Genomic DNA, 25,312 nt, shown 5'->3' with positions numbered 1-25,312 from the left:
TTAAATTTTTGGTGCCTTTTAATTGTCTTTTTTCATTTTCCCATTTATGTAAATAGAATTTTTGAGGTTATTGATATAAGAGAAAGCAACCTGTGAGGGTTTGTATGATTCTGAAATTTCTCTCCATTCCAAGGATTAGATTTTTGTCTTGAAGAAGGTAATTTATCCTGATTTATCCTGACTTTTTATTGGTGGATTTAAACGATCATGCCTGGGGAGAAGAGCATTTACTGCAGTTATTTGGAAGATGTCTGCAACCTTCTCCCTTCTCTCAGGACTTCTGGGGCATGCCTTGGCTGCCTCTCTGACGTCTGTTTCTGATAAGTGAGTTTCAGTCTCTAGCAGCTCTGGGGAATTTTGTCGGCAGAGACCTGGTGAGATCATTTTGCTTTCCGCTGAGTTTCCTTTCTCTGTTTTTTTGGACTGTTCTGATGAGCATGACCCCGGAGCATTCCGTAATACCTCTGTTCCCTTAGGAACTATTGGCCTACTCCCTGGTTTTATCTCTGCCTGCACAAAAGCTCCATGTCGCTGGAAAGGAAAAAAACAAAGTTGACATTAACCAGGGCACACTAGTTGCTGGAAGATGCAGCTGTGAACTCAGTTCATGTGTTAGTTCAAGTTCTGGCGAGGCAGGCACTTATTTCTCTGCCACATCACTGACTGTCACCTTAGTCTAAAACTGAAGACAGCAGCATAATAATTATTAGTGAAACTTTTAAATCAATGATAAAATAGGGTGTGCCAGAAAATAAACGAAGAGGGAAAAGCAGAAAATCAAAAAAGCAGCATCTTATCTCTCATTCTCAACATTTCTATCAATCAGCTGGGTTGTATAAGACTATTCTTATCAAATTTCATTTCTTACTCTATAGGTTGCCATGGATACAAAGGCAACTACAGTTCACAGACCTAAGGATTTGTGATTGTATCCCAAATGTCAATTAGTTTCTTTTTTATTTATTTTTATTTTTTATTTTGTCAATTAGTTTCAATGAAAGAATTAAAGTGAAAAATGTCAAAACAGACATCTGCAGTTGGGAAAAAAAAAATCCAGCAACTATTAGATTTATGTTTGGCTTTGTAAATCTTAGATGCACTTCCCTGCCACACCCACATGAGCATATCCAACAGTTTATAAAACTGCTTTGATATTACCTTAAGTGAATGATTGTAGTAATTGAAACCAAACTCCAAAGACTGTGATCCAAAATTATGATATCATTCCTTAATTTTACCTATGTCGTTGAGACTTTATCCCCCTAACAACCATGTTAGTTTGTTGAAATAGACCTCTAGAAAGATGGCTATGACCTGGAAAGGCTTAATGTACTACCATAAATCTGTCCCAGCCTAAAGTATTAAATAATTGATTCTGAAGACTCTCACCTTTCCCCGGATGGGCTCATTGGGAATTTTCCTAGCATCATATTGATGTAAAAAAGAGATGTGCTCTATAAAATTCTTTTGAAGTTCTGCTGATACATCAGGAGAGGCAATTGGAACTGAGGAAAAAGATTTTGTGAAGTCAGGGCAAAAATTAGATTTGTACATGAAAATATAATCAATATTCAGAATCATGCTTTATCAAAAATTCTAATAAAACTACATTTTTTTAAAGTATGGGTAAATATAATGGATACATCATCTTTTCTCCATGAAAAGAACCAAAGGAAAACAATTGAATTAGCCCCACATATGGAAATAACTAGTAATTTCTAAAACTAATATTAATGCAACAATGGCTTCAAAAGTATGTTAGATAGGTCTCTTGCATAGATACCAACCAAAATCTTAGGAAAGATATAAGTATAATTCATTTGTCAACCTATTATTTACTACTAGAAAGGCTATTACAAATTTATGCATAAGGTGCTCCCAAATGGCACTAATAGAATGAACTGGAAGACTCCAGGGCTGCTGTAGTTGTAGTTGAACATGTGATTCTTTTCAGTTCTCATTTACAGACATTCTGAAAATTTGTAAGACTATTAAACCCTTTAGAAAATCACTTTTAAATAATCTTTCAAGCTAGGTGATGGGTATATAGGGATTCATTCTATTGGTTCTTCTCTGTTTCACATTTTTAATGACTTATTTTATTTTTTTTATTTTTAATGACTTTTAAAACTCACTTTATTTTTACTTTTAACATGCAAGGTTATGTTAGCATTTTTTCCCTGCTATCAGGGAAAAAAAGATTGCCATTTCATATCATGTAATATACAAATACTTAAAGACTCATCATTCCTGCCGGTAAAATTAGTTTATATCAATGTCTGAATATTGAATTGAATTCATGAACACTTAATAAGTACGTATTTACTAACATATTTCTCCGTATATATTCTCCCTGATAACATATTTTTGAATTCTAATTGAGATCATTTACTCAAAATGCATTTTCTATGTAATGATTACCTTTTTTAAGGATTTGCTAATGCACAAAAGAACAGCAGGTGCCAAAGATTTACTAAAAATGTATGGGCAACTGACATTGAGAAAAATCTAACCATAACTTATACATATTTTTTCTACCATTTGAGAAAAGACTAACTGGGTTTTGGGTGAATGCCATTGTCCAGCTCACAGAACATTAGTGTTTTTAGAAACATGGTTTGATAGATTCTTGAATAAATCAAACAGCTCTAAATTCGGTCATTAATCAGATGGAGTTAATGGAGTAACAGAAGCATGGGCTTTGGGATAAGATAGACATGTTTTCAAATTCTAGCCCTACCACATTTCCTAGTGGTGTGACTTTGGACAAATCACTTAATTTCATTGAGATTCAATTTCCTTCTCTCTAAAATGGGGATAATGATTTGCTTTGAGAATTGAAAGATGCTGGGATCAAATTAGAGAGGGTCTTTAAAACTAGGCAAGGGGCCAGTTCTTTTGTATCCTAATGAAAGGGAAAACTGTAGAAGAGAGAAGAGGCATGAATCTGAGGAACTATGGACTGTGAGAAACCCAAAGACTTTAGTGGACTGGTGTGAAGGGTTAGTGTCAGTGTGGGCTGGAGGGTAGGAGGGTCAGATATGGCCAAGAGAGAATAGGTGGGGGAGAGGTTTTCTTAAATCTCCTGACAGCCTCCGCCCACACATTGCCTTGGGAAGATTATTGCTTGCCTCAGGGGCAAGAAACTGGAAGCAACTGGCTAGCCATCTGTTGTTAACTTAGTAACTTTCAAACAGCACAGAAGTCCCTCTAGAGTAGGGAGCTGGTGAAAATGGGTGCATGCTGCCCCCTTGGGCATTTCCTCTGCTACCATTCCCCCAGCAACCATTAGTGCTGGTAGATTGAAAATATCAAGAGATTGTCTTTTCTTAAGATGCCTCTTTTTAAGAGTTTAAAGTGGAGAGGAGGGATGGTGTTCTGACTAGAGGACTGGCCTAAGACAGTGACAGCAGATGGAAATGGTCAAGGTCAGTTTTATGGGGTCTGACACTCTCCAGCCTGACCTTCATTTTCTTTCCTTTAAGTTGACTGAGAGGTACAAAAGCCAGACCCTTGTCCTTACATTTTCCCCCCACAGGGCTGTTGATTCCTCTTGGGGAACATAACCTAAGATACTATTAAGAAAGACATTGTAAAGAAAGACAACAAAATTTAAAACATCTACTATGTGAAGCAGAATAATTAGAACTGGTACTCCAAGAATTTAACGTAAGCATAACAAATACCCTGAAAGACACAGAAGGCATTTTTAATATGAAGCAAGAAGAGGCCATTAAAAAAGAATCACATAAATGTCAGAAATCAAACAAAATATAATAGCTGAATTGAAAAAGATGAGATAAACAAAAAGACTCATGAATGAGACAGACTGAGAAACTCCCAAAAGGCAGCAATAAAGGATAAAGAAATTAAAATATAATAGAAAAGCTAAAAGACATGGATGGTAGAATTTAGGAGACCTAGATAAAGAAACAGAGGGAAGGAAATAGCTGAAGAAATAGTGATGGGGTGCCTGAGTGGCTCATTTGGTGGAGCACATGACTTTTGATCTCATGGTCATGAGTTCAAGCCCCATGTTGGGTGTAGAGCCTTCTTAAAAAGAAAAAAAAAAGGAAAGAATGATGATAAATATCCAAGAATTAGACAAAGATCAAAGACCTCAGATTGAAAGGGCTCACAGATTACCACGTAGGATGGCAGGTCCAGGAATAAGATGAGACAAGTGAAACTCATATGCTTACAATTTAAGGAGGCATTTACACAGGGAGTGAGTGCCTCCTTGTTTTGCATCCTGAGTCACTCTCTTGCCTCACTCTCCTCCCTATCCTGCAGGGTATGTAAGGGAAAACTCACATCCGAGACACTTTATAGAGAAATTTAAGGTCATCTGGGGCAAAGAAAATTCTAAATGCTAGCTTTTTTTTTTTTTTAACTTAATAAAGTCTTTTTTTTTTTTTAAGATTTTATTTATTCATGAGAGACACACACACACACAGAGAGGCAGAGACACAGGCAGAGAGAAGCAGGTTCCATGCAGGAAGCCTGAAATGGGATCCCAGGACCTCAGAATTTTGCTCTGAGCCAAAGGCAGATGCTCAACTGCTGAGCCACCCAGGTGTCCCTTTAAATGCTTTCAAAAAGAGAAGGTAGTGGGGATCCCTGCCTTTGGCCCAGGGCATGATCCTAGAGGCCCGGGATCAAGTCCCGCGTGGGACTCCCGGCATGGAGCCTGCTTCTCCCCTGCCTGTGTCTCTGCCTCTCTCTGTCTATCATGAATAAATAAATAATTTTTTTTTTAAAAAAGAGAGAGAGAATGTAGGTTACTTACAAAGGAGGAAAAAGCAGATTTATATCAAAATCCACAGCAACAACATTATAAATGCAAGGAAGAAAATATAGGAGAATGTTTTTGTGACTTTAAGGTAGACAAACTCTCCATAAACACCCAATGCACAATCCATAGGTGAAAAGTCGATAAACTTGTTTACATTAACGTTTAGGACTCCTGTTCAATGAAGTGTCTGTGCCACAAAGATAATAGTGAGATTGTGAGGAGACATTTTTAACCTGAAAACTAAAAGGGATAGGATATTAGTAGGAACAGTGCAGTAAGAACCTGTGAAAAGTGCTCCTCTGTAATAATGATGAGAACACTTGGAAAAAAATAATCAAAATCAACTTTTTCAGAACTCTGGAAATTAATCAAAAGCTTGCAACGATCCAAGGGACATTTATTCAAGAAAAATGGCTTAATCTCAGAAGTGAAAGCAAACTTTGTGGCATTTTAATTTGCCCAGTTTTCATGTCTCTCTCCCCACACCTGTACAGAATCCTTGAAAACCAACAGCCCTGCAATTACAGTGAAACTGTATTTAAAAATTAAGGGCTTAAGGAATAAATTTTCATTTATAATATTCAATCTGTGATATTAATTTAAATCATAAGTAACTATAAATAACTCTTTCTGTATACAAAGCCCCCTTTCCACATTAAAAATCTTACACTGAAACATATTACTCTCAAAAGATTAACAATTGGGCTTCCTGCAGACTTGATGTAACAGTAGGATCCAGGAGACAATGGAATGATACCTTCCAAATGTAAAAGGTAAATAACTATGAGCCCAGAATTCTATACCCAGCTTTACTTTCATTCATTTGAGTGAGGGCAATTTAAAGACATTTTCAGACAAAATATAAGAGTTGGCTACTCCTAAACTCTCATGGGGAGAACAATTTAAGGATGCTGTGGTAGTCTATGACAGTAGTGGACCTAGTTTATTGGTCTCCCACTATTCATCTGTGCACAGTCCCCTCCTTGTGAATGTGGGGTGGCTTTGTGATTAGCTTTAACCAACAAGATGTGGAAAAAGTAACACTCTGCCAGTTCCAGGCATAAACCTTGATAAAACCTTTCAGTTTGTGTTTCTGCATTTTGGGGAGTCCTGAGATGCTACCTAAGAAGTTCAACAACCCTACTGGAAAGCCCACATGGAGGGACCACATGTTGACCACATGTCATTCCAGCCTCCCAGTCAAGTCCAGTCTTCAGGTGATCTGCCAAGTGAATGCAGCCACACAAGTGCCCACCACCAAGACCAGCCAAAGAACTGCCTGGCTGAGCCCAGCCCAAATTACAGAATCAAGAGAAATAAAATGATGGTTGTTTAAGCAACTAAATTTTGGGGTGACTTGTTATACAATTAAGAAACAGAAATGTGGGCAGCTCGGGTGGGTCAGCAGTTTAGCACTGCCTTCGGCCCAGAGCCTGATCCTGGAGACCTGGGATCGAGTCTCGTGGCAGGCTCCCTGCATGGAGCCTGCTTTTATCTCTGCCTCTCTTTCTCTCTCTCTGTTTCTCATGAATAAATAAATAAATAATCTTGAAAAAAAAAAAAAAAAAAGGAAAGAAAAGAAACAGAAATGTGCAGCCTGGGTGGCTCAGCAGTTTAGCGCCACCTTCAGCCCAGGGTGATCTTGTCCTGGGATTGAGTCCCGTGTCAGGCTCTCTGCATGGAGCCTGCTTCTCCCTCTGCCTGTGTCTCTGCCTGTATCTCTGTCTCTCTCTCTTTCTTTCTCCATGTCTCTCATGAATAAATAAATAAAATCTTAAAAAAATAAAAAGAAACAAATACTTCAGAAGTCAATTAAATCAATTAAAATATTTTTAAAATAGTGATCTAGAACCTCCCAGAATCTCAAAAATAATAACTTAAAAAAAAAACCCACTTCTTTATGGGGAAGAATAAAAGGAAAGAAAACAAATCTGAGCTATTAGAGAAATTCCTTACCCGGACATTATATCTATTAAAATTAGACATAACTACCATATTCATTTATTCAAGTATATGAGACTTTTAAAGAAGGCCATAGTAGTGAAGAACATCTAAGTAGGAAAACATCAAAGAAGATATTCAAGTCGTTAGTGGTTATTCTACTTCAGAATTCAAATTGAACCCAAAGTAATTACTTAAAAGAAGCCTTGTTACACAAGGATTACAAAACATAAAGCAAAGCCTATGAAGAATGTTTGAAATCCACTCTCTGTTTCTTGGAAACTTGATCTAATTAAAATAGAAATTTTCTAAGCAAGGATACGCCAAACAAGTTGGGGTCCAGCCATCTATATTTTATCAACAAAGCCAGGATTTATTCAAACACACAACTTGATCCTTGTATTGGTGGGAATTCAGCAACTTTTACTTTGGGAAATTTTCTTAACTGTTTGGGTCTACTTAAAAAAACATTCATCAATCATATTTTTCTATCAGAAACTCCATTCTTCTAAATAGTATTTATTTTGATCTTATAGAGAAGTATTATTAATGAAAAAGATAATGTTATAAATTTTCAAAATATAGTGAAAAAGCTTGAACATAACTCTAGAAAGAAATCATTAAGCTACATCTTGGTGCAAAAGCAGAACACAAACTAAAATCCACTTTAGAAAATTATTTTTGGGGCAGTCCCAGTGGCTCAGCAGTTTAGCGCCACCTTCGGCCCAGGCCCTGATCCTGGGGACCCAGGATCGAGCCCCATATTGGGCTCCCTGCATGGAGCCTGCTTCTCCCTCTGCCTGTGTCTCTGCCTGTGTGTGTGTGTGTGTGTGTGTGTGTGTGTCTCATGAATAAATAAATAAAATCTTAAAAAAATATATTTTTGATGATAATCGATTTTTTTGATAATCTGATTTTGCAATTCAAAACAAAAGCATTAAAATATCAGGTTGTTGATAAAGAGTCAAAGTTTTGTTTAAGTATGACGTTCCTCATAAATTAGATCAGCCTTTCAATTTATAAAGTTTTATTATATAAAACCCAAAGTGAACACTTATTCTTGTAGTGATTCAGATATGATGGGAGCACAGCCATTTGTTGAAGTGACTATGGATGGAAGCCAGGAAATTGGGTGGTGGTACAAGAATAAAGGGCACTTTCATTATCAGCACAAGATGACATTGCTGAAATGCCAAAGACCAGGCGTAATTAAGTGGGCTGATGGAACAGAATGACCAGGAGATGACTTTTAATTGGTATGATGCATGTTTACATACATATTTTCTATATCTGTATGTATATGCACTCACATATATATATATACATATATATACATACATATATAAATATATACACATATATGTAAAATCTAGAATATACATATTTTTAAATGTTACACTAAAATATTTTTTTAAATTATTTTCACTAGTATCCAAGCACTATTCAAAATGTGAATAAATTGCAGGTGTATATTGTGATGTGTTTTAGTTTAAATTACATTATGTCTTTAATCTGTTGAATAATATGTAATTATTAAACTAATCAATAAATTTTTTTGTTGAGTCTGGGCATCATCTGGGACACAACAATGACTTTGGCAATGAGGAACACCAATAGAGAACAGAGAGACAGAGGCAGAGAGAGGAGGAGGCAGAGCAGGAGGAGGGTTGGGTGAAGGGGGAGGGAAGGTGAGGAAGGAAAAAGTGAGACTTCTACACCTGGTTTCCAATGCTAAATTCCAATTAAACACCTAATGTAATACAATACAATAATTAATAATAGAAATATTTTCCATTTGTTGTCTACTATGTACTAAGCACTGTGGTAGACACTTTACATATCTCTTATTTCTCCTAATAATCCTCCTAAGTAGGGATTATTATTCCCACTTCTTGAATTGAGTGAATAAAATGATGAAATTTAAGTAATGAGCCTAGGATCAAACCACTATTAAATGCTAAACCAATATTAAATTCTAAGGTGAGCGAATATTGATGGTGATAAGGTGACCATGATTTCCAGTTAAACATAACAATTTCAACATGTGCATTTCCTCCCGTTCCATCCCAAAACATTAGTACAATGATAGTAAAGATGTTAAAAAGCTTAAATCTTTAGGAAAAAAGGGAACTAAATGAGAGCAAAGATACTAGCAAATTTGGAAACTGGAAAGCAGATGGTTAAATGGCAATGAACTTGAGTAGACCACAAAAAAACTGGAAGATAAGTGCTTGTGGGGATGGGGTGGGGTCCCACCCAGTAAGGCTCAGAAAATGGAGGCATCTGACACCTCTGGGGCAGGGAGCATGGGACAAGGAGAACCTGCCAACAGGGGACTTATTTGAGAAATTCCAGACTTTTTGATCCCTGATCCAGATAGAGGTTTGGAAGATTTCACTCTGGGAAAAAACCGACTGGTTCAATAGAACAGACTTATAGGCATTGATCTGGGTGGGGCAGGGGGGCTTGTGTCTTGTGTCTCTCTATGAAATGGCTGGGCCTTGCCTGGTCATCCTAGAACAAAACCTAGCTTTCTGCTCTTATCCTCTACTATGTCCCATGGTAGAAGTAGAAGCAACTACTCCTTATGAGAAAGAACTGGGATCTGACTGGTTACTTACCCAAAAAATTAAAGAATCATAGAGAATTATATATACTAAACTTAGATACTTTATTTTAACCAGTTCATTCACCAAATTTTTATTGTAATGCATTTCCTTTGTGGAAGTACCCATGGATTGGAATTGCACTTTGTGTTTCTTGTGCAAACCTCACCCCTAATGTATCTTTCCTAGTTTGTTTCTTTAAAACAGAATGGAAACTTAAAGACATATTTGAAATAAAATGAATGCAGAAACCTTTAAGATTTAAGAAATTCACTCCACCTCCTCTTTTATAGTGATTTTGTCCACACCTAATTATCACTTTTAAAAATTAATAATATTTTAGGGCACCTGGGTGGTTCAGTTGGTTAAGCATCTAACTCTTGATTTCAGCTCAGGTCATGTTCTCAGGGTCATGAGATCAAACCCTGCATCTACTTGTCCCTATCCCTCTGCCTCTCCCCCTGCTCACCTTCTCTGTCTCTGTCTCTATCTCTCTCAACTAAGTAAGTAAATAAATAAAAAAAAAAAAAAAAAAAAAAAAACTTAGTGACCTTTTGGCAAGCCTTTCCAAAGTATTCGACTTTGAATGTATTATAGAAACTCTCTTAGTACTCAGATTTTAATTTACAAGAATATGTAAATTATGGAAATAAGTACACAGGCATAAATTGGTTTGGAAATAACCATGACTGTCAGAAAACATTCTCTACCTCCTTGGCCTAAGTTACATGCCACTCTTGAAATGGCCCTATCATGATATCATGAGCAATAGGAGATAGAGTCCATAGATTAAATGGGCCCATGTAGGCCATGGTGAGAAATTTCAAATTGATTCTACAGACAATGAGAAGTAACTCATCTAATGGAGGAATGCAGTATCATTTGTGTTTTTAAAAGATCCTTCTAACAATGGTGTGGAAAACATTTTTTGAAGGAGAAAGAGAGGAAGCAGGGTAACAGGAGCATTACAACACTAGTAAAAAGATTTGGAGTATATTTTGGAGATAGGGGTGTCAAGATTTGCTGATGGATTGGATATAGAGGGTAGGGAGTTTTGGAATGGCTTCTAGGTGATCAAAACTTAGGGGGATTAGAAGTGGCATTTATGGAAAAGACGTAAACCAGCAGGGGATATGTTTGAATGGCAGAGATGAACTGTTCTATCCCAGCCATGTTGAGTTTGAAAGGACATTAACTATCCAAGCAAAGATTGTTAGGTAGGTGGCTGGATAGGAGTTTGAAGTTCAGCAAAGAGGCTAGGGCTAAAGAGATAAATTGGTTCTTATATTAGTTCCTTTGACTTCAACCTTAAACTTCTATTCTTTGTTTCATCTACTTTGAGTAGTTTTTCTTGAGTATTTAAGTTAAATAAAGATATTAGCAAAAAAAAAAAAAAGATATTAGCACCTTTCTCTTCTACTTCCCATCTTCTGTCAACTGTGCTTTTCTTGTTAAGGCTAATGAAATAATTCTGTTCTGTAACAACATTTAAAATTTCCATACTGTGTCAAGATAATGCTAAAAGCTGAAAACTATGAAATAGCATTTACAATATAATTATATGCGTTTTATTCATTTAAGGGCCAAATATTGTGCTAGGACTACTTTTCTTTCTCACTGGGTCCAAAGCCTGGTGCTGCTTGAAAAAGACTGGTTCTAGTATTTCTGTTAAATCCTCTTTTGTAAGTAAAAAAAATTTTCCCTTGGAAACTTTAAAGACATTAACTCCATTGTGCTTTTGTATCGGTGCTGCTTAATTCCATACTGATTCTTGTTTTTTAGATAGTGACATTTTTCTTTCTCTTTTTGGAAACTTATAGAACCTTCTTTTTATAATTGTATCTTTGCAATTTCATAATGATGTATAGGTTGTATCTTTTATCCCTTCATACTTGGAAGTGCTCAGTAGGCTCCATTAATGCCTCTCTTTTATATTGGGAAACGTTCTTATTATTCCAGAGGCTGTGTAGAGCACTGGTTTTAATTACAGGTAGATTGAGTTCAAATATCAGTTATTTGCTCTGTAGCCTTGAGCAAATTATTTAAACTCCATGCTTGCTTTCTTATATGAAAAATGAGAGTATTAATAACATTACCATACTAATATATTCCTTAGAGTTGGTATGAGAATTGAATAAGTAAATATTTAGGAAGTTCCATAAAGTGCCCAGCAAATAGTATGTGCTCAATAAATGTTTTGTTGATAACTATCTGCACTTTCAATTTTATTCTTTGCTCTTCTAGAGCTTCAGAAAAGTTGGACCTCCCAGATGGATTCTCCACTTTGCTTTTATTCTCTTACACTTTTTAGGTTTTTTTTTTGTCGTTGTTGCTTTATATTCCGTGATGTTTCCTTAACTTTAACCGCCATACATTAAAAAAGATAATTTGGCATAATTGTAATCTTTGGCTGTCCATTCATAAACTAAGAATAGGACAAGAGATCAACTTGAATTACAAAAAAGGTAACTGGTGTGGTAGTTGACTATCTGGCCGGGACATTGGGCTCAATTAGTTTTAATGTTGACAGAGTAGTGTTCCTGACTGGGGTGGGTTTTTTGTTTTTGTTTTTTTAAGATTATATTTATTTATGAGAGACAGAAAGAGAGGCAGAGACACAGGCAGAGGGAGGAGAAGCAGGCTCCATGCAGGGAGCCCGGTGTGGGACTCGATTCCGGGAATCTGGGATCAGGCCCTGAGCCAAAGGTAGACGCCCAACCGCTGAGCCACTCAGGCATCCCTGGGGTGGTTTTTTAAAGACAGACTTTCAGGTTGCCCTTTGGATTCTCCCCTTGGATTCATTCATGCCTTCTGCTTTGCCTGCTGGCTGAGCCTCCAGCTACTTTGGGGTTTTGTCAGGCAGACTGGCTCTTTGCTGCTTTTCCCTCTGTCTTTTCTAGGCCCTTGCTTCTTTGCTTGCTAATCCATCAACAAGTTTTCATTCCTTTCCACATTACAGGAAATTCTTCTTTCCACTCTCTTCATCTTTATGGGTTGATGGTTTTACTATCACTTAATAGAGTCTTGGGAGGAGGGGCATTTAGATGTCTGTGTTCAGTCTACCATTCGGAATCGGAAGCGCAAGCATCATTACCTTTCTGAAGAAGAGACCATGTTACAGTTTACCTAACCGTCCTCTCCATTAACTCCTGCCCTTGAGGTGGAAATCATGCTGACTATGACCATTTTCTAATGTTCTGATCTTCAATCTACCCCCTACCCTTGTAACCTTAACTAGACTGGCCAGATCACAGAGGCCTGAAGGTTCAAATTAAGTAAGGGACTGTTGAATGATAAAAGTAACCCTTTGTTTACTTGTGTACCATTCAGTGGACATACTGTCATGTTCAGAAAATTATGTGAAATTTAGCTTATGAACTTTTACATGGAATGATGACCAGGGTGGGTACTCGGTAAATACATTTTTGTTTTGACTTGATTGTCCACTTCTTTAAGACTTAACTAAATAGATCTAATAATGTTTTAATAGTCCATGTAACATTGGTTTGTGGGATACCAGTTATGTGAAATACTCTCCTAGAAAAAGGATGAGGTGGTTAATAAGTGGGGAAAACATAATATTCTTTATTCCTCGTCTTGGAATGCATTATGCTTGTGTTTACAGTAAGAGTTTTAAGAGTTCTGTGGCTTAAATCTGTTTAACTTTATAAATTCAGTTTTTACAAATCTCATTTGACCACTTCCCCTTTTTTTGAGCAGCATCTATAAACATAAGGAACTAATGTCCCTCAGAGTACACTTAGAAAAATACTGCCATATAGTATTGCCTACAATTGTAGTGGTTACACTTTTAAAAATTTGGTGGCAGTAATGAGCAGAATGCTACTAGGTTGCATGACTTGGAGGCTGTTATCAATGATCAAGCCAATTTTTATTATGTTGCAGTAAATACATTTGGAAATAAGCTGTCCACCAAGAAGGGATAAAGAACAAAGTTGTCAAGGACTGCATTTGCTGTATGTATGTTTTCAACTCCTATAGCGAGGTAATTTTCTCAGGAGGTACCAGTATATCTAATCCATCTTAATTTGATAGCAGTAACCTGAGAAAATGCGAAGGAGGTTTTATCACAGCTAATCTTACCTATTCCACAAGAAGCCTTTTGCAACTTGCTGTGTTTGACTGGCAAAACCAATGGACACGTTGGTTTTTGAAAGTCACTCCTCTGGGTGCTTGTAGTGTCATAAGATGGTTGGAAGGGATATTCCAGTCCTTTACCATGTGACCACCAGTCACCCTTTATGGGGAAAAAATTGGAAACACAAAATTGGATACTGTAGGACATTTTCATGAGCTGCTTGATGACTGTAAATGTTCAATAAGTTGATTCAATAAGTTATTGGATATTCTAGCATAAAATGGAATTCTGAAATCTAGGAATAGTTTTACAAAGACTGAATTTTTAAAAGGTACTTAAAAGTGAATTATCACATATTTTTAGCTAAAACATAGCTGCTAAATTCTTAAACTACTTTCCATCAACAGATGGAGTGGTAGAAATCAACCAAGTACTTATAGTTCTATGTTTTGTACTACCATTGTATTTATATATATGTATACACATGTATGTATATATATATGGCTTGATTTAATCTAAAAAATCAGATTCTATACTTTCAGGTAAATATAAATAATGTATTATCATCTAAGATGGTGGTTTTCATAGTTTTCAGTCCATGATCTACACCACGAAATATTTTGTCATGCAAGAAGACACAATGTATACACATACATAAAATGAAAAGTTTCACAAGACAATATTTATTCTTACTCCATTAAGTGCACTTGACTATTTTTCTATTTTATCCTTTATCTCTTCTATTCCATTTCACAATGCTAGTTGCAACCCACATTGCTTTATAACCCACTAGTGCCTCAGTTTGAAAAACTTTGTTCTTAGGAAAGATATCTCCAATGTTACAGAATTTTGAGTAGTGAAACCTGACTTAAGGACCCAGGCAAGGGAGAATTGATATACTCTCCATTAGCACATATTAGAATCTGATCTCTCAGAAGTTGTGAAAACAGCAAGGGAAACTTACCCAATTCTAAGTAAGCATTTTTTTAAAAAATCTGGATCATCGGGTAGACCTAAGACAACCTTGGGAAGGGGCAACTGTGACACCTAGAAGTTCCTGGATATTATTAAGACAATGAAGGCAACTTTGGGTATAATCTAACATCTACTTTGGACTTTGAGGAGGGAAATCAGGCTTCTAAAAATCAACCATGATTTTGTAGCCAGAAACTTGAAAAATATGATTCAAGGGGGATGAAGACTAGATTACATAAGTAAAACCCTGACAGTGCAATTGAAGCTATAGGGGTAAGAAAAGTAAGAAGGCATTTGAAGACATCTATCTGACTCCACAGGGAGTCAGCTCCCAAAGTGGCTTACCTTCTAAAAAGGCATGTATAAAAGAAGTGTACAATGTCAAATTAAAAAAATAATTTCATGGAGTCACCTTGTCAGGAGATTGTCAAGAAGCTTAGAAGAAATTCATGAAATATGCCAAAGGCTGCAAAAATAGGGTTTTCTAGGAGAAAAAATTCTGTTATATCAAGAAATCACAGAAAGGCTAAAAATTTGGAGAAGAGTTATACAATTCAGAGCTGAAAGAGCTACTCAGCTTTAGGTTCTTCGTTAAGGGAAATTATCTTCAAACTGAAAAAAGACAAGATGAACATGAACCTAAGAGGGAACTAACTGAGCCCTGACTAATTGAGGAGAGAGTTAGACCTCACTTGTCAACTTGAAATGAGTGCCAGTTTTCAGGCCAATGGCAAATTGAAACCTGGGGTACTAAATACGTTTGCAGCGATCGAAGAAATTTAGGAACTAGGGAATTTTGGAGAATAGGAGAGATGGGCTAATACCTCATTTTTTCAGAATGAGCTGAAAGGTGAATTACAAAAACTAAGACTACTTGATGTCGATCCTGGGAATTCTAGAACAGATTACTAAACAGATGGTGTCTTCTCACTATCTGGCTGAAAATAGTCACATCTAACTGTTGTCAGAAGGCCTGCTTCTTGCAGGCCTCCTCCACTGCACGGTTATGAGAGTTCTTATTATGCCCCAAGGTCTCAGATTTACAGGCCTTTTCTCACTTAGCCTCACCACGAATCTGCAAGTAGATAGATACACCCACTTCACAGATGAGAAAACTGCTAGGAAATTAACTGTCCCAGTCAGAGCCCTGCCCCCATCTGTGCAAGCCTCATTCCGGGCTACATGGCTTTATGAAATCTGCTGTAGAATGAAAGCCAGATAAGCACAAACCTACTTAATTTATTTCAGAAGTAACAATGAAGAGATTTTAGGTATCATGAGAAAGATCTTTTATGAAAAGGTTTTAAGGAGTACACTGTGTATTATCTTCTCTTGTTGATCAGAAAACTTATTTTGCCAACACCCAAGTTACTGGGTAAGTGATTCTGGGATGAGCAAACTGCTAGGAAATGCCTGGCAGCATTAAATTATTTCTTGAACAAAAGTTATCTGAAAAGCAGAGGTATCAATTCATCTCTCAAGATTTCTTATGAGAGATCCCTGGGTGGCTCGGCGGTTTGGCGCCTGCCTTGGGCTCAGGGCCTGATCCGGGAGTCCCAGGATCGAGTCCGCATGGGGCTCCCTGCATGGAGCCTTCTTCTCCCTCTGCCTGTGTCTCTGCCTTTCTCTCTCTCTGTCTCTCATGAATAAATAAATAAAATCTTAAAAAAAAAAAAAAAAAAGGTTTCTTGTGGATTTAGAATTTTACCAAAATGGTCTCTTGAGTTTCACAAAACATAAAGGAAATAATGAACAATGTTTCCTCATGTGTGACTGATAACTTTTAAGTCCTCAGAGTTAGTGGAAGTATTCTGATTAGTGTTGTAAATTGGATGAAGCTTCGCTTGGGCGGAATGAAATCCCACAGTTCAAAAAATGCTGTTTTTATGTTTTCTATTTCTGGATAATCTGCCCTTTGCCTGAAGAGTCTGGTTTGTTCCTGGAAGAGTGAGAATGTATATGGGTCTGTGCACATGTGCGTGCCATTTTGGTCCAAGCATGTGCTCATAAAAGATTATAAGATTAAAGAGATAGGTGGAAACTTATTTTTCCTTCACCTCACGCTGGAGGGAAAATCGAAGAAAAATTTATTGTGCTGTCCACCATCACTTGAAGTGGATTGTGAGGGGTTGACATGAGTTATGTATGATGAAATAAGCCAAACAGGGAAAAGTTGTACTGTGACTGCTTTGTCTAGGCTTCAGGGATCAGCCTACCTCTTACAGATTGTGGAAGGGTTTTTGCCTGAACAGATAGTTGCTCTCAGTTCAAAACTTTGGACCCAGAGAAAGCAGATCTTCCCTTCTAGCCCAAGGGTAGTTTTCTTTCCTGCTTCAGGGTAACAGTCGTTGGAGCTCCATAGTATGGACACATCTGGAGATTCCTGAAGAAGAGGCTCCCATTACCCCCACCCCTGGAAGACCTCATGGCCATTATACTGTGAACCCCTTAGCTGCATTTGGAAACCACTGTGAGACAGTCTTTGTGATACTTCTGCTATCTCTAAGCCTTCAGAAATGCATTAGGAGACATTCATTAGTTTTTATTCTTTGGGAAATTAGGGAGAGTCTTGGGAGAAGTAGTAAAAGCACTTGGGGCATCCTGGAGAAGGCAGTTAAGAGAATGCAAGAGGTGGTGGGTAGAAGTCCACAGCAGCCTGGCAAGGATGGCTGCTGCTGGCCCTGGTCATCTGTGGGACACAAAATCATACTTCAGGGATCCCTAGGGAAATACGGACTTTTGACACCTTACAGAGAATCACGGTTTAGTAGAGCTCAATGGCTTTAAACATTGAAGTGTTATGGGAAACACTAGAGTTACATTGTATCTATGCTCATCTCTATTTTGCTAAGGATACCAGGAATGCTGAAAATACCTCTTTTTAAGCAACTCATAATGTTCCTGATAACAGTTATTCCTAAATTGTGCTCTGTGGAATGCTAGCCCTGTGGCATATTAAATAAGGTGTTATATAAAAGAGGTTTCCAAAGTTAAATAAATTTGGGAAATATTGAGATAAGTTAAATAAGTTTATCACAGGATTTCTTAGCACCTTTACATACAAATGTGACTTGTGAAGTTTTAAGATCTAAATATACAGCTTTTCCAAAATGTATCTGACTTTGGAATGTTATTTTATTGAGCACATAGGCAGGGGCAATGCTCTGAAACATACACTTTGGAACATAATGATCTAGTATAATCTCTTTTAAAATACCAATATTTAAACACACAGGACCACCAAACTCTTGTGACTGGAAGTGACTGAGCTACAGCTCCTTTTTACTTTTTCTGGCACCCCCAATTTTATGGCTTTAGGTAGAACCGTGTAAGGGATTGTCTCATTTAAACATCTTGTAAATAAGAAAAATCAACCAATCTGGTGTTAGGTTCTTAAGATATTATCTTAGCAAAATACATGAGAGCAAATATGTTACTTTAAATATTAGGTAACTTTATTTTCTTCACTCATGCATTAAAGCTAGCACTATTATACAGTTACTTTTTCAAAATAACCAACCTAAACCTTTAAGAAGAAACTTGTCATCTTAAATAAAGGAACAAACGGTACAAATATGCAAAATGAGTATTCTTTATTAATCCTTGGGTACATGGAAATGAGTACACTTAAGATTGTTTTTTAAATATGAACAGTACCTTCACTCCATGCCCCAAACAGATACACTCTTAACTCTGATGCATCTTCAGTCTTTCTTTGTACCTCCTCACTCCTATCTACCAGCAGCCTCTCTTCCCTATTTTCTTACTTCATCTCAAACTTTTAAAGGTCTCTGACTCATTTAGCTTTTAGCACCAATAAACAAGGATCCTACTGCTACTATGTCGCCCCACCTCAACAGCAGCTCCTAACATTTTCTCAAGACACCTATAAACTAGGAATACGAGAAAATTAGTTGATTAGTTTTTGAGATTTTTTTTACATTTTGCATCTCCATTCTCAAACCCACTTCTTTTCCTTAGTATCTCCAAGATAAGGATGGGTTCAATTAATAGTTCGGTTTTAATTCAGCCCGGAATTAGAGCTCAGCAGAGTCATTCATTAACTTTTGTAAGAAACATGGGAACTTCACAAACCTGGATTTATGGACCAGACTTATTTCCCCAGTGAAGGCTTGGACTATGAATTTCTTTTAAATCTCAAATAATTGCCTGTTTATAAAACAAATTAGCCTTAAAAGTGCCCACATCAGGTTTTACTACATGACATTAAAGCATATTTGAGGGACGCCTGGATGGCTCAATGGTTTAGCACCTGCCTTCGGCCCAGGGCGTGATCCTGGAGTCCTGGGATTGAGTCCCACATTGGGCTCCCTGCATGGAGCCTGCTTCTCCCTCTGCCTATGTCTCTGCCTCTCTCTCTGTCTTTCATGAATAAATAAATAAAATCTGAAAGCATATTTGACTGCATTAATTCCTGCCCAAAGAAGATCTCCCATTCACACACAGTGCCCTGGTATGCTATCTCTTTTATGACAAGAACGTTGGATGTTACCGATATGAAAGCAGGTCACTAAAAGCAATCTCCATTTAAATGTTAAGTTAAATCACAACCACACATAAATTTACAGGACAAAAGAAATTTTGCCACTGAGATTAAGGTAAACATTTTGGAAAGAGGACATTAGTCAGAATTATCTGGGTGGGCCCAAGGTAATCACACCCATCCTTAGAAAAGGAATGCAGGAGAGTCAGAGATTTGAGGATGCCATGCTGCTGGCTTTGAAGAGGAAGGCCCAGGAACCAAGGTAGGCAGGCAGCATCTAGAAGCTGGAAAAGACAAGGAACTGGATTTTCCCTTACATCCTGCAGAAGGAAACCAGCCTTGCTAATAGGCAATGAGACTGATTCCTGAGCTCAAGAAATGTGGAGAATAAATTGGTGTGGCTATAAATTACTCTTTAAATTTGTAACATCAGGAATAGGAAGCTAATAGAATAAATTATACCTCAACAAACCCAACTTTAAAGAAATAAGATAAAAAAAATAAAGAAACAAGATAATGAAATATATTTAGTATGATAGTGAATTAAAGTGCAGTTTGACTAAACCAACCATCCTGGGTCAGAATCATAATTGTGACATTTGCTTACTATGTAATCTCAGATATCTTCATTTACTTTGCGGTATGTTACCATCTGTAAAATATTCTAATACTACCTCCTAGAAACTGTTGTACAGATTAAAGGATATAATTTATATAAAACACTTAGCTCATCACTAGTACTTCATATATTTTAAATAAATGATAGCTATTATTTTACAGAGAGTATCATGGGAAATTTTTATATTAGAATATGTGACACAAATACAATATTATAGATTTCTTCAGTATCTGCCAAGCACTACTGAGTGGCTATAATCTGACCCAATCTAGAAAAATGATTATTTGGATTGTTTGTATGTAGTGGTTATCTGGGAGAGTCAGGTTACTGCTTTTAAGTATTGGATTATAAAAAGTTGTAGTCTGAGATATGTCATATCCTTTACATAGTCTGTGACCAAATTATCCTGCAGACCAGCTTCTGAATCTAAATCTGTATTTGTATATAAGAAACATCCATCCAACCTGCTTTTCTGGGCCTTTTTTGGGATCTATGTAGGGAACTGGTTCGTTAAGTGTTCTTGCATTTGTATGAATGAATTTCGCATAATATACACGTCCTCTCCCAATACATGGTTTTGAATGTTGTATACTTTTTCCAGGTTTGCTGTCATGTTTGATTTCTTCTTTTTTTTCAGCTACATACACTATACCAGCATCTTCTATTTTATGCTCTCTGAAAAATAGAATAGTAAATTTATTTAATGAGCATTTCAGGACTGTCATAATTGTATAAAACAAAATTTAAATATATTTCAAGTATCAGTCAAGACAATTTAGGCTTTGTTAATAATTATAAGAGACTTGTGCTATTAAAATATGGAAGGATATCTTCTCATTTTAAGTCATTTAAAAGATAAAAGGATTTGTGTTAATAATGATTATTCATAATGATATACCACTGCAGTGTACAGACTTTCATTTGCTGGAGTAAAGAAGTAGTGATTTGATCATGGTTATGGATCCTGTTCGTAGGGTTTATTCACATAGCTAAGTTTCATGCTAATCTGAACTCATGTTTTTTAAAAGTTACTTAGGGTGTGCCTAGGTGGCTTCGTTAGTTGAGTGACTGACTTGATTTCAGATCGTGAGCTGGAGGTCTAGGGATCAAGCCAGAAGTCAAGCTCTATGGTCAGCAGGAAGTCTGCTTGAGCTCTCTCCCTGTCCATCCCCCTGCTCACATAAACACACACACTTTCTCTCTAAAATAAAGGAGTGAATCTTTTTTTTTTTTTTTTTTAAGATTTTATCTATTTATTCATGAGACACACACACACACACACACAGAGGGGCAGGGACACAGGCAGAGGGAGAAGCAGGCTCCATGCAGGGAGCCCAACGTGGGACTCGAACCTGGGTCTCCAGGATCACACCCTGGGCTGAAGGCAGTGCTAAGCCACTGAGCCACATGGGCTGCCCTAAATGAATGAATCTTAAAAACAAAAAAGTTAGTAAATTCAGTTACCAGGACAAGTATGGCTATTTAATTTTAAAAGTTCACTTGGCAAACTAATAAAAGCTACCAAATGACCACTATTATTTACCTTTTTAGGAAAAGACCACTGTGTCGGTCTGAGAATAATCAATTCAATCTCATCACTTTGGCTTTTAATAACTAAACTGGTACAAAAATGAACATTATTGATTTTGTTAATGTTAAAAAATGTTTAGAATTTATGGAAATTTTCTCCTTTTAAATAAAGAGTGATAGACATTATAAAAGGCAGTGTTTCAAAATCTTACATACTTGGAAAATAAAGAAAAATAGATGAATGTGAATATTTTTACATAGAAGCTTTTATTTTTTACTTAAAATTTTTAAAAGATTTTTTATTTACTTATTCATGACAGACACAGAGAGAGAGAGAGGGGCACAGGCAGAGGGAGAAGCAGGCTCCATGCAGGGAGCCCGATGCAGGACTCCATCTGGGACCCCAGGATCACACCTGGAGCAGAAGGCAGACGCTCAACCGCTGAGCCACCCAGGCGTCCCTAACATGGAAGCTTTTAAAATTAAAGCCCTGAGCCATGGAAGGTGAGTAAATAAGATTCTAAATTTATATAGAAAGTGAGTAGTTCTGCTTAGTGTTGGCCCTTAAAACATAACCCCTACATTACTTCAAACCAAAGCCAGGTCCATCTTTTCTATCACGTCATTTTTTGCTGAAAACCCCCAAATGGCTTTGTGTTGCATTTACAGTGAATACTGCTTCCTTATCACACTGAGGCCACCTGACCCAGCTCCAGCTAATCTCTTCAAATGCACTGAGACCTCCCTCCCTGCACTTCCCCAGACAGCACGTGTGCTTTCAGTTTCCCAGACACACCAGTTTTTCCCTTCAGGGCATTTACATACACTGTCCCTCTGCCTGGGCAGCTCTTCCCCAGCTCCCTGCATGAGCTGGTCCATTATCATTTAGGTCTCAGCTTAAAAGCTGTTTCCTCAAAAGCTTTTCCTAGATTTCCCACCTTCTTTTCCCATGTGGTCTCTATTTGGGCACTTTCTTTCCTAACACCACGATTTATAATTTATGTACCTAGTTTTTGGTTTGTTTTTGGTAAGCACTACAAATACCCTCTACTAGTCTGTACGCTCCATGAAGGTGAAGACTGTGTTTCTTTCATCATTATGTAGCCCCCCCGGGGAAGTGTCCTGTTCCTCACAGGTCAATGGAGTCCCATGACAATATTTGCGTATTTCTCGTGAATCTGCTGGGATTGTTTTTTTAGTCTGGCCTAGGAGAGCTGTATACTCCCAATACACCTACAAACAACATTCAGCACCCTTGGATTCTGGTTTCCTGCATCCCAACCAGAACTGCTCTCTGTAAAAGGTTTGGAAAAACTGATTACTGGTCAAGTGTGAATAACTTCTAAGGCTTTTTCTAGTACCTTTCCAGAGATATAAGTGTTTATTTAAAGGTCATGATCGATTTATTATAGACTTCTGACATCAGTTTTTTCCATCTGCCTTTTATGGTTGTAACTCAGCAATGCCTTTGTACTGGCGTCAGGTCCTTGAAGAAGGGACTGTGGCCATATGCTTGCATACATACGTATGCATTCGTTCAATTAAGTATTTGGGGTGTGAGCAGCTACAGATTAACATATAAATGTGAACTATATGATTCTATAGAAATTTCTTACCAGAAGGAAACACAAAAACACTAATGGGCAGTGAAGACTTGACCTGGGTCTGACTTGATCTGGGTTGGAATCCCAACTCTGTCATTTAGTATCTGAGCCTTGGTTTCCTCCTTTTCATGGTAAGGGCAAGAATGCTATTGAGAGAGATGTGACAATAACATTGAATAATTCATTCTTTCAACAGGTATTTATTGACTAATGTGCCTGGTGCTGCTCAAAGCACTGAGGAAACAGGAGTGATGAAACACAAATTCCTGCCCTCGCGGAGCTCACATTCTAAGGAGGGAAGGCAGATGAGAAATCAAATAATAAGTAAAACATACAGTCTTTTGGATGGTGTTAAGTGCTAAGGACAACAATAAAGCAGGGAATGGGAAAAAGGAATGCATGTATGTGGGAGAGAGGCTGCATTTTTAGACAGGGTGGAGGCTGCATTATGAAGGTGGCAACTGAGAAAAAGGAAAGAGGGAGCGGCTAAGAGGATATCTGAGGAAGCGCATTCTAGCAGAGTGAACTGTAACTGCTGAAGCATTGCTACAGAAGCACCTGTCCTTAGGTGCTTCTCAAAGAGTGGCCCTGGAAGTAGCTGCAATGGCATCAATTGTTACTTGTTAGAAGCACAAATTCCCTGGCCCCATCCCAACCTGAGGCAGGTTCCCAGGAAACTGTTTCAACCAGCTTTTCAGGTGATTCTTATGTATGTTATGAACAACTTATTCTACAAAAATACAGGCTTTGGAGGCAGATATCCCTGGCCACCTTATATTTAGCTGTAACACCTTGATCGACAGTTCTCAAAATTTAGGATACATCAGAATCACCTGGGGGCTTGTTAAAACTCAGATTATTGTGCTCAACTCCAAATTTCTGATTCAGTTTATCTGTGGTGAGGAGCCTGCAAGAATATGCATTTTTTTTTTAAAGATTTTATTTGTTTATTCATGAGAGACACAGAGAGAGAGGCAGAGACAGCAGGCAGAGGGAGAAGCAGGCTCCATGCAGGGAGTCCTATGTGGGACTCCATCCCTGGTCTCCAGGATCATGCCCTGGGATGAAGGCAGGCGCTAAACCGCTGAGCCACCCAGGGATCCCCAGAATATGCATTTCTAATAAGTTGTCAGGTGATGTTGGATGGGGGTGGGGGGCACACTTTGAGAATTACTGTTAAGGATGGAGGCCTGTGCACTGGAGCAGAGTGGAGCCCGAGGGCAAGCAGCTGTGATAAGACCAGATAAAGGAGGAGGAGCAGTTGTGAAAATCCCACAGGCCTTTGTAAGGACCTTAGCTCTCACTCTGCAATGGCCCATAGAGGAGTGATCTAACTCAAACTTGGCAAAAAATAAAAAAAATAAAAAAATAAAAAAGAAGACCACTCAGACTGCTGTATTGAGGCGAGTGGAGCAGTCCAGACTGTTACAACACCCAGGTAAGAGAGGCTGGTTGTTGGGCCAGGGTGGGGTCGATAGTGGAATTCTGGATGTATTTTAAAGGTACAGCCTACAGAATTTGCTAATAATCGAAGTGTGGGGTGTGAGAAGCAGCGGATGATTCCGTGGGACCTGAATGTCGGGCCAGGCGATGCTGTAAAGTGCCTGACATACAGTGGGTGCCCCGTAAACAGGGTGTTTTAAAAAGTACGGGGATGCCTGGGGGGCTCAGGGCGTGACCCCGGGGTGCTGGGATCGAGTCCCGCACCCGGCTCCCCAGGGAGCCTGCTTCTCCCTCTGCCTCTCTCTCTCATGAATAAACAAACAGAACTGGAGTAGAGAAAGAGTAGTGATTTGATCATGGTTATGGATCCTGTTCGTAGCGTTTATGCACGTAGCGAAGTTTCATGCTAATCTGAACTCGTGTTTTTTAAAAGCTACTGAGGGGGTGCCTAGGTGGCTTCGGTAGTTGAGCGACTGACTCTTGATTTCAGATCATGACCTGGAGGTCTAGGGATCAAGCCAGAAGTCGGGCTCTATGCTCAGCAAACAAACAGAAAATCTTAAAAAAACAAACAACAAAAACAATAACAACAACCCAAAATAAGTGTTCGGGTGAGCGCTCAACTACTGGCTGCAGGAAGGCCTGGGCCGCCCCTCGGGTCTCACTTCACCCTCCCCGAAGGAGGGAACTATTTTTCACAAGGGGAAATAGAGGACCAAGCCCCAGCACTTACGGCTGCTCGTCCTCCTTCCGCTCCATGGGCTCCCCGGGCCCGACCCGAGGCGGCGGGAAGACGAGGGACCAGGCCCCCCGGAGAGGGACGCGCGCGTTGCTAAGCGACGGCGGCTCCCGGCGCGCGGCCTCGGGGAGCGGCGTGGGGGGCGGAGCCGGGGCGCGCAGGCGCAGTCGCGCGGAGGGGGCGGGGCCGCGGGATCGCGGCGGGGGGATCGCGGCGGGGGGATCAGGGCGGCCTCCCCGAGCCACTCGGGGCTGGAGGCTGCGCGGCTGCGCTGGGCCTTTCGCGTCGGGCCGGGCGGAGCCCCCAGGAAGGCCCGCGGTGGCCTTGGGGGGCCCCACAGGGGGCGGCCCCGAGCCCCCCGCGGCGGCGCCCACGTCGGCGGGAGCTGGCTCCGAGCGTGCACGCGGGCGGGAGGGGATCGTGTTTTCGCCGCTGGAGAACCGCGCAAGTCAGGGGC

At 38.8% G+C, this 25,312-nt stretch overlaps 1 protein-coding gene across 1 annotated transcript; it reads right to left on the bottom strand.

Moving 5' to 3' along the window:
• Positions 1 to 24,979, bottom strand: C10H2orf73 (chromosome 10 C2orf73 homolog). Its single transcript, XM_025467154.3, has 5 exons — positions 24,850 to 24,979; positions 20,004 to 20,214; positions 13,447 to 13,600; positions 1,390 to 1,505; positions 1 to 531 (listed from the first exon to the last, which is right to left on the bottom strand). Exons 1-5 carry the CDS (start codon positions 24,873 to 24,875, stop codon positions 163 to 165), a joined length of 876 nt encoding a protein of 291 aa, XP_025322939.1. The 5' UTR covers positions 24,876 to 24,979; the 3' UTR covers positions 1 to 162.
• Positions 24,980 to 25,312: the final 333 nt, after the last annotated feature.

This window comes from Canis lupus, chromosome 10 (assembly GCF_003254725.2).
Source record: "Canis lupus dingo isolate Sandy chromosome 10, ASM325472v2, whole genome shotgun sequence".
In the NCBI taxonomy this organism is placed as follows: domain Eukaryota; kingdom Metazoa; phylum Chordata; class Mammalia; order Carnivora; family Canidae; genus Canis; species Canis lupus.
The sequence above is the reverse complement of the archived record's forward strand: the minus strand, read 5'-3'. Positions and strand labels throughout refer to the sequence as shown.

Excerpts from the sequence above, each read along its gene's own strand:
- C10H2orf73 (XM_025467154.3), bottom strand. The coding sequence starts at position 24,875 with ATGGAGCGGAAGGAGGACGAGCAGCC. Across the intron at positions 20,215-24,849 it reads CGGAAGGAGGACGAGCAGCC|AGAGCATAAAATAGAAGATG; the intron begins GTAAGTGCTGGG and ends TCTATTTTTCAG. Across the intron at positions 532-1,389 it reads ATGAGCCCATCCGGGGAAAG|CGACATGGAGCTTTTGTGCA; the intron begins GTGAGAGTCTTC and ends TTTCCTTTCCAG.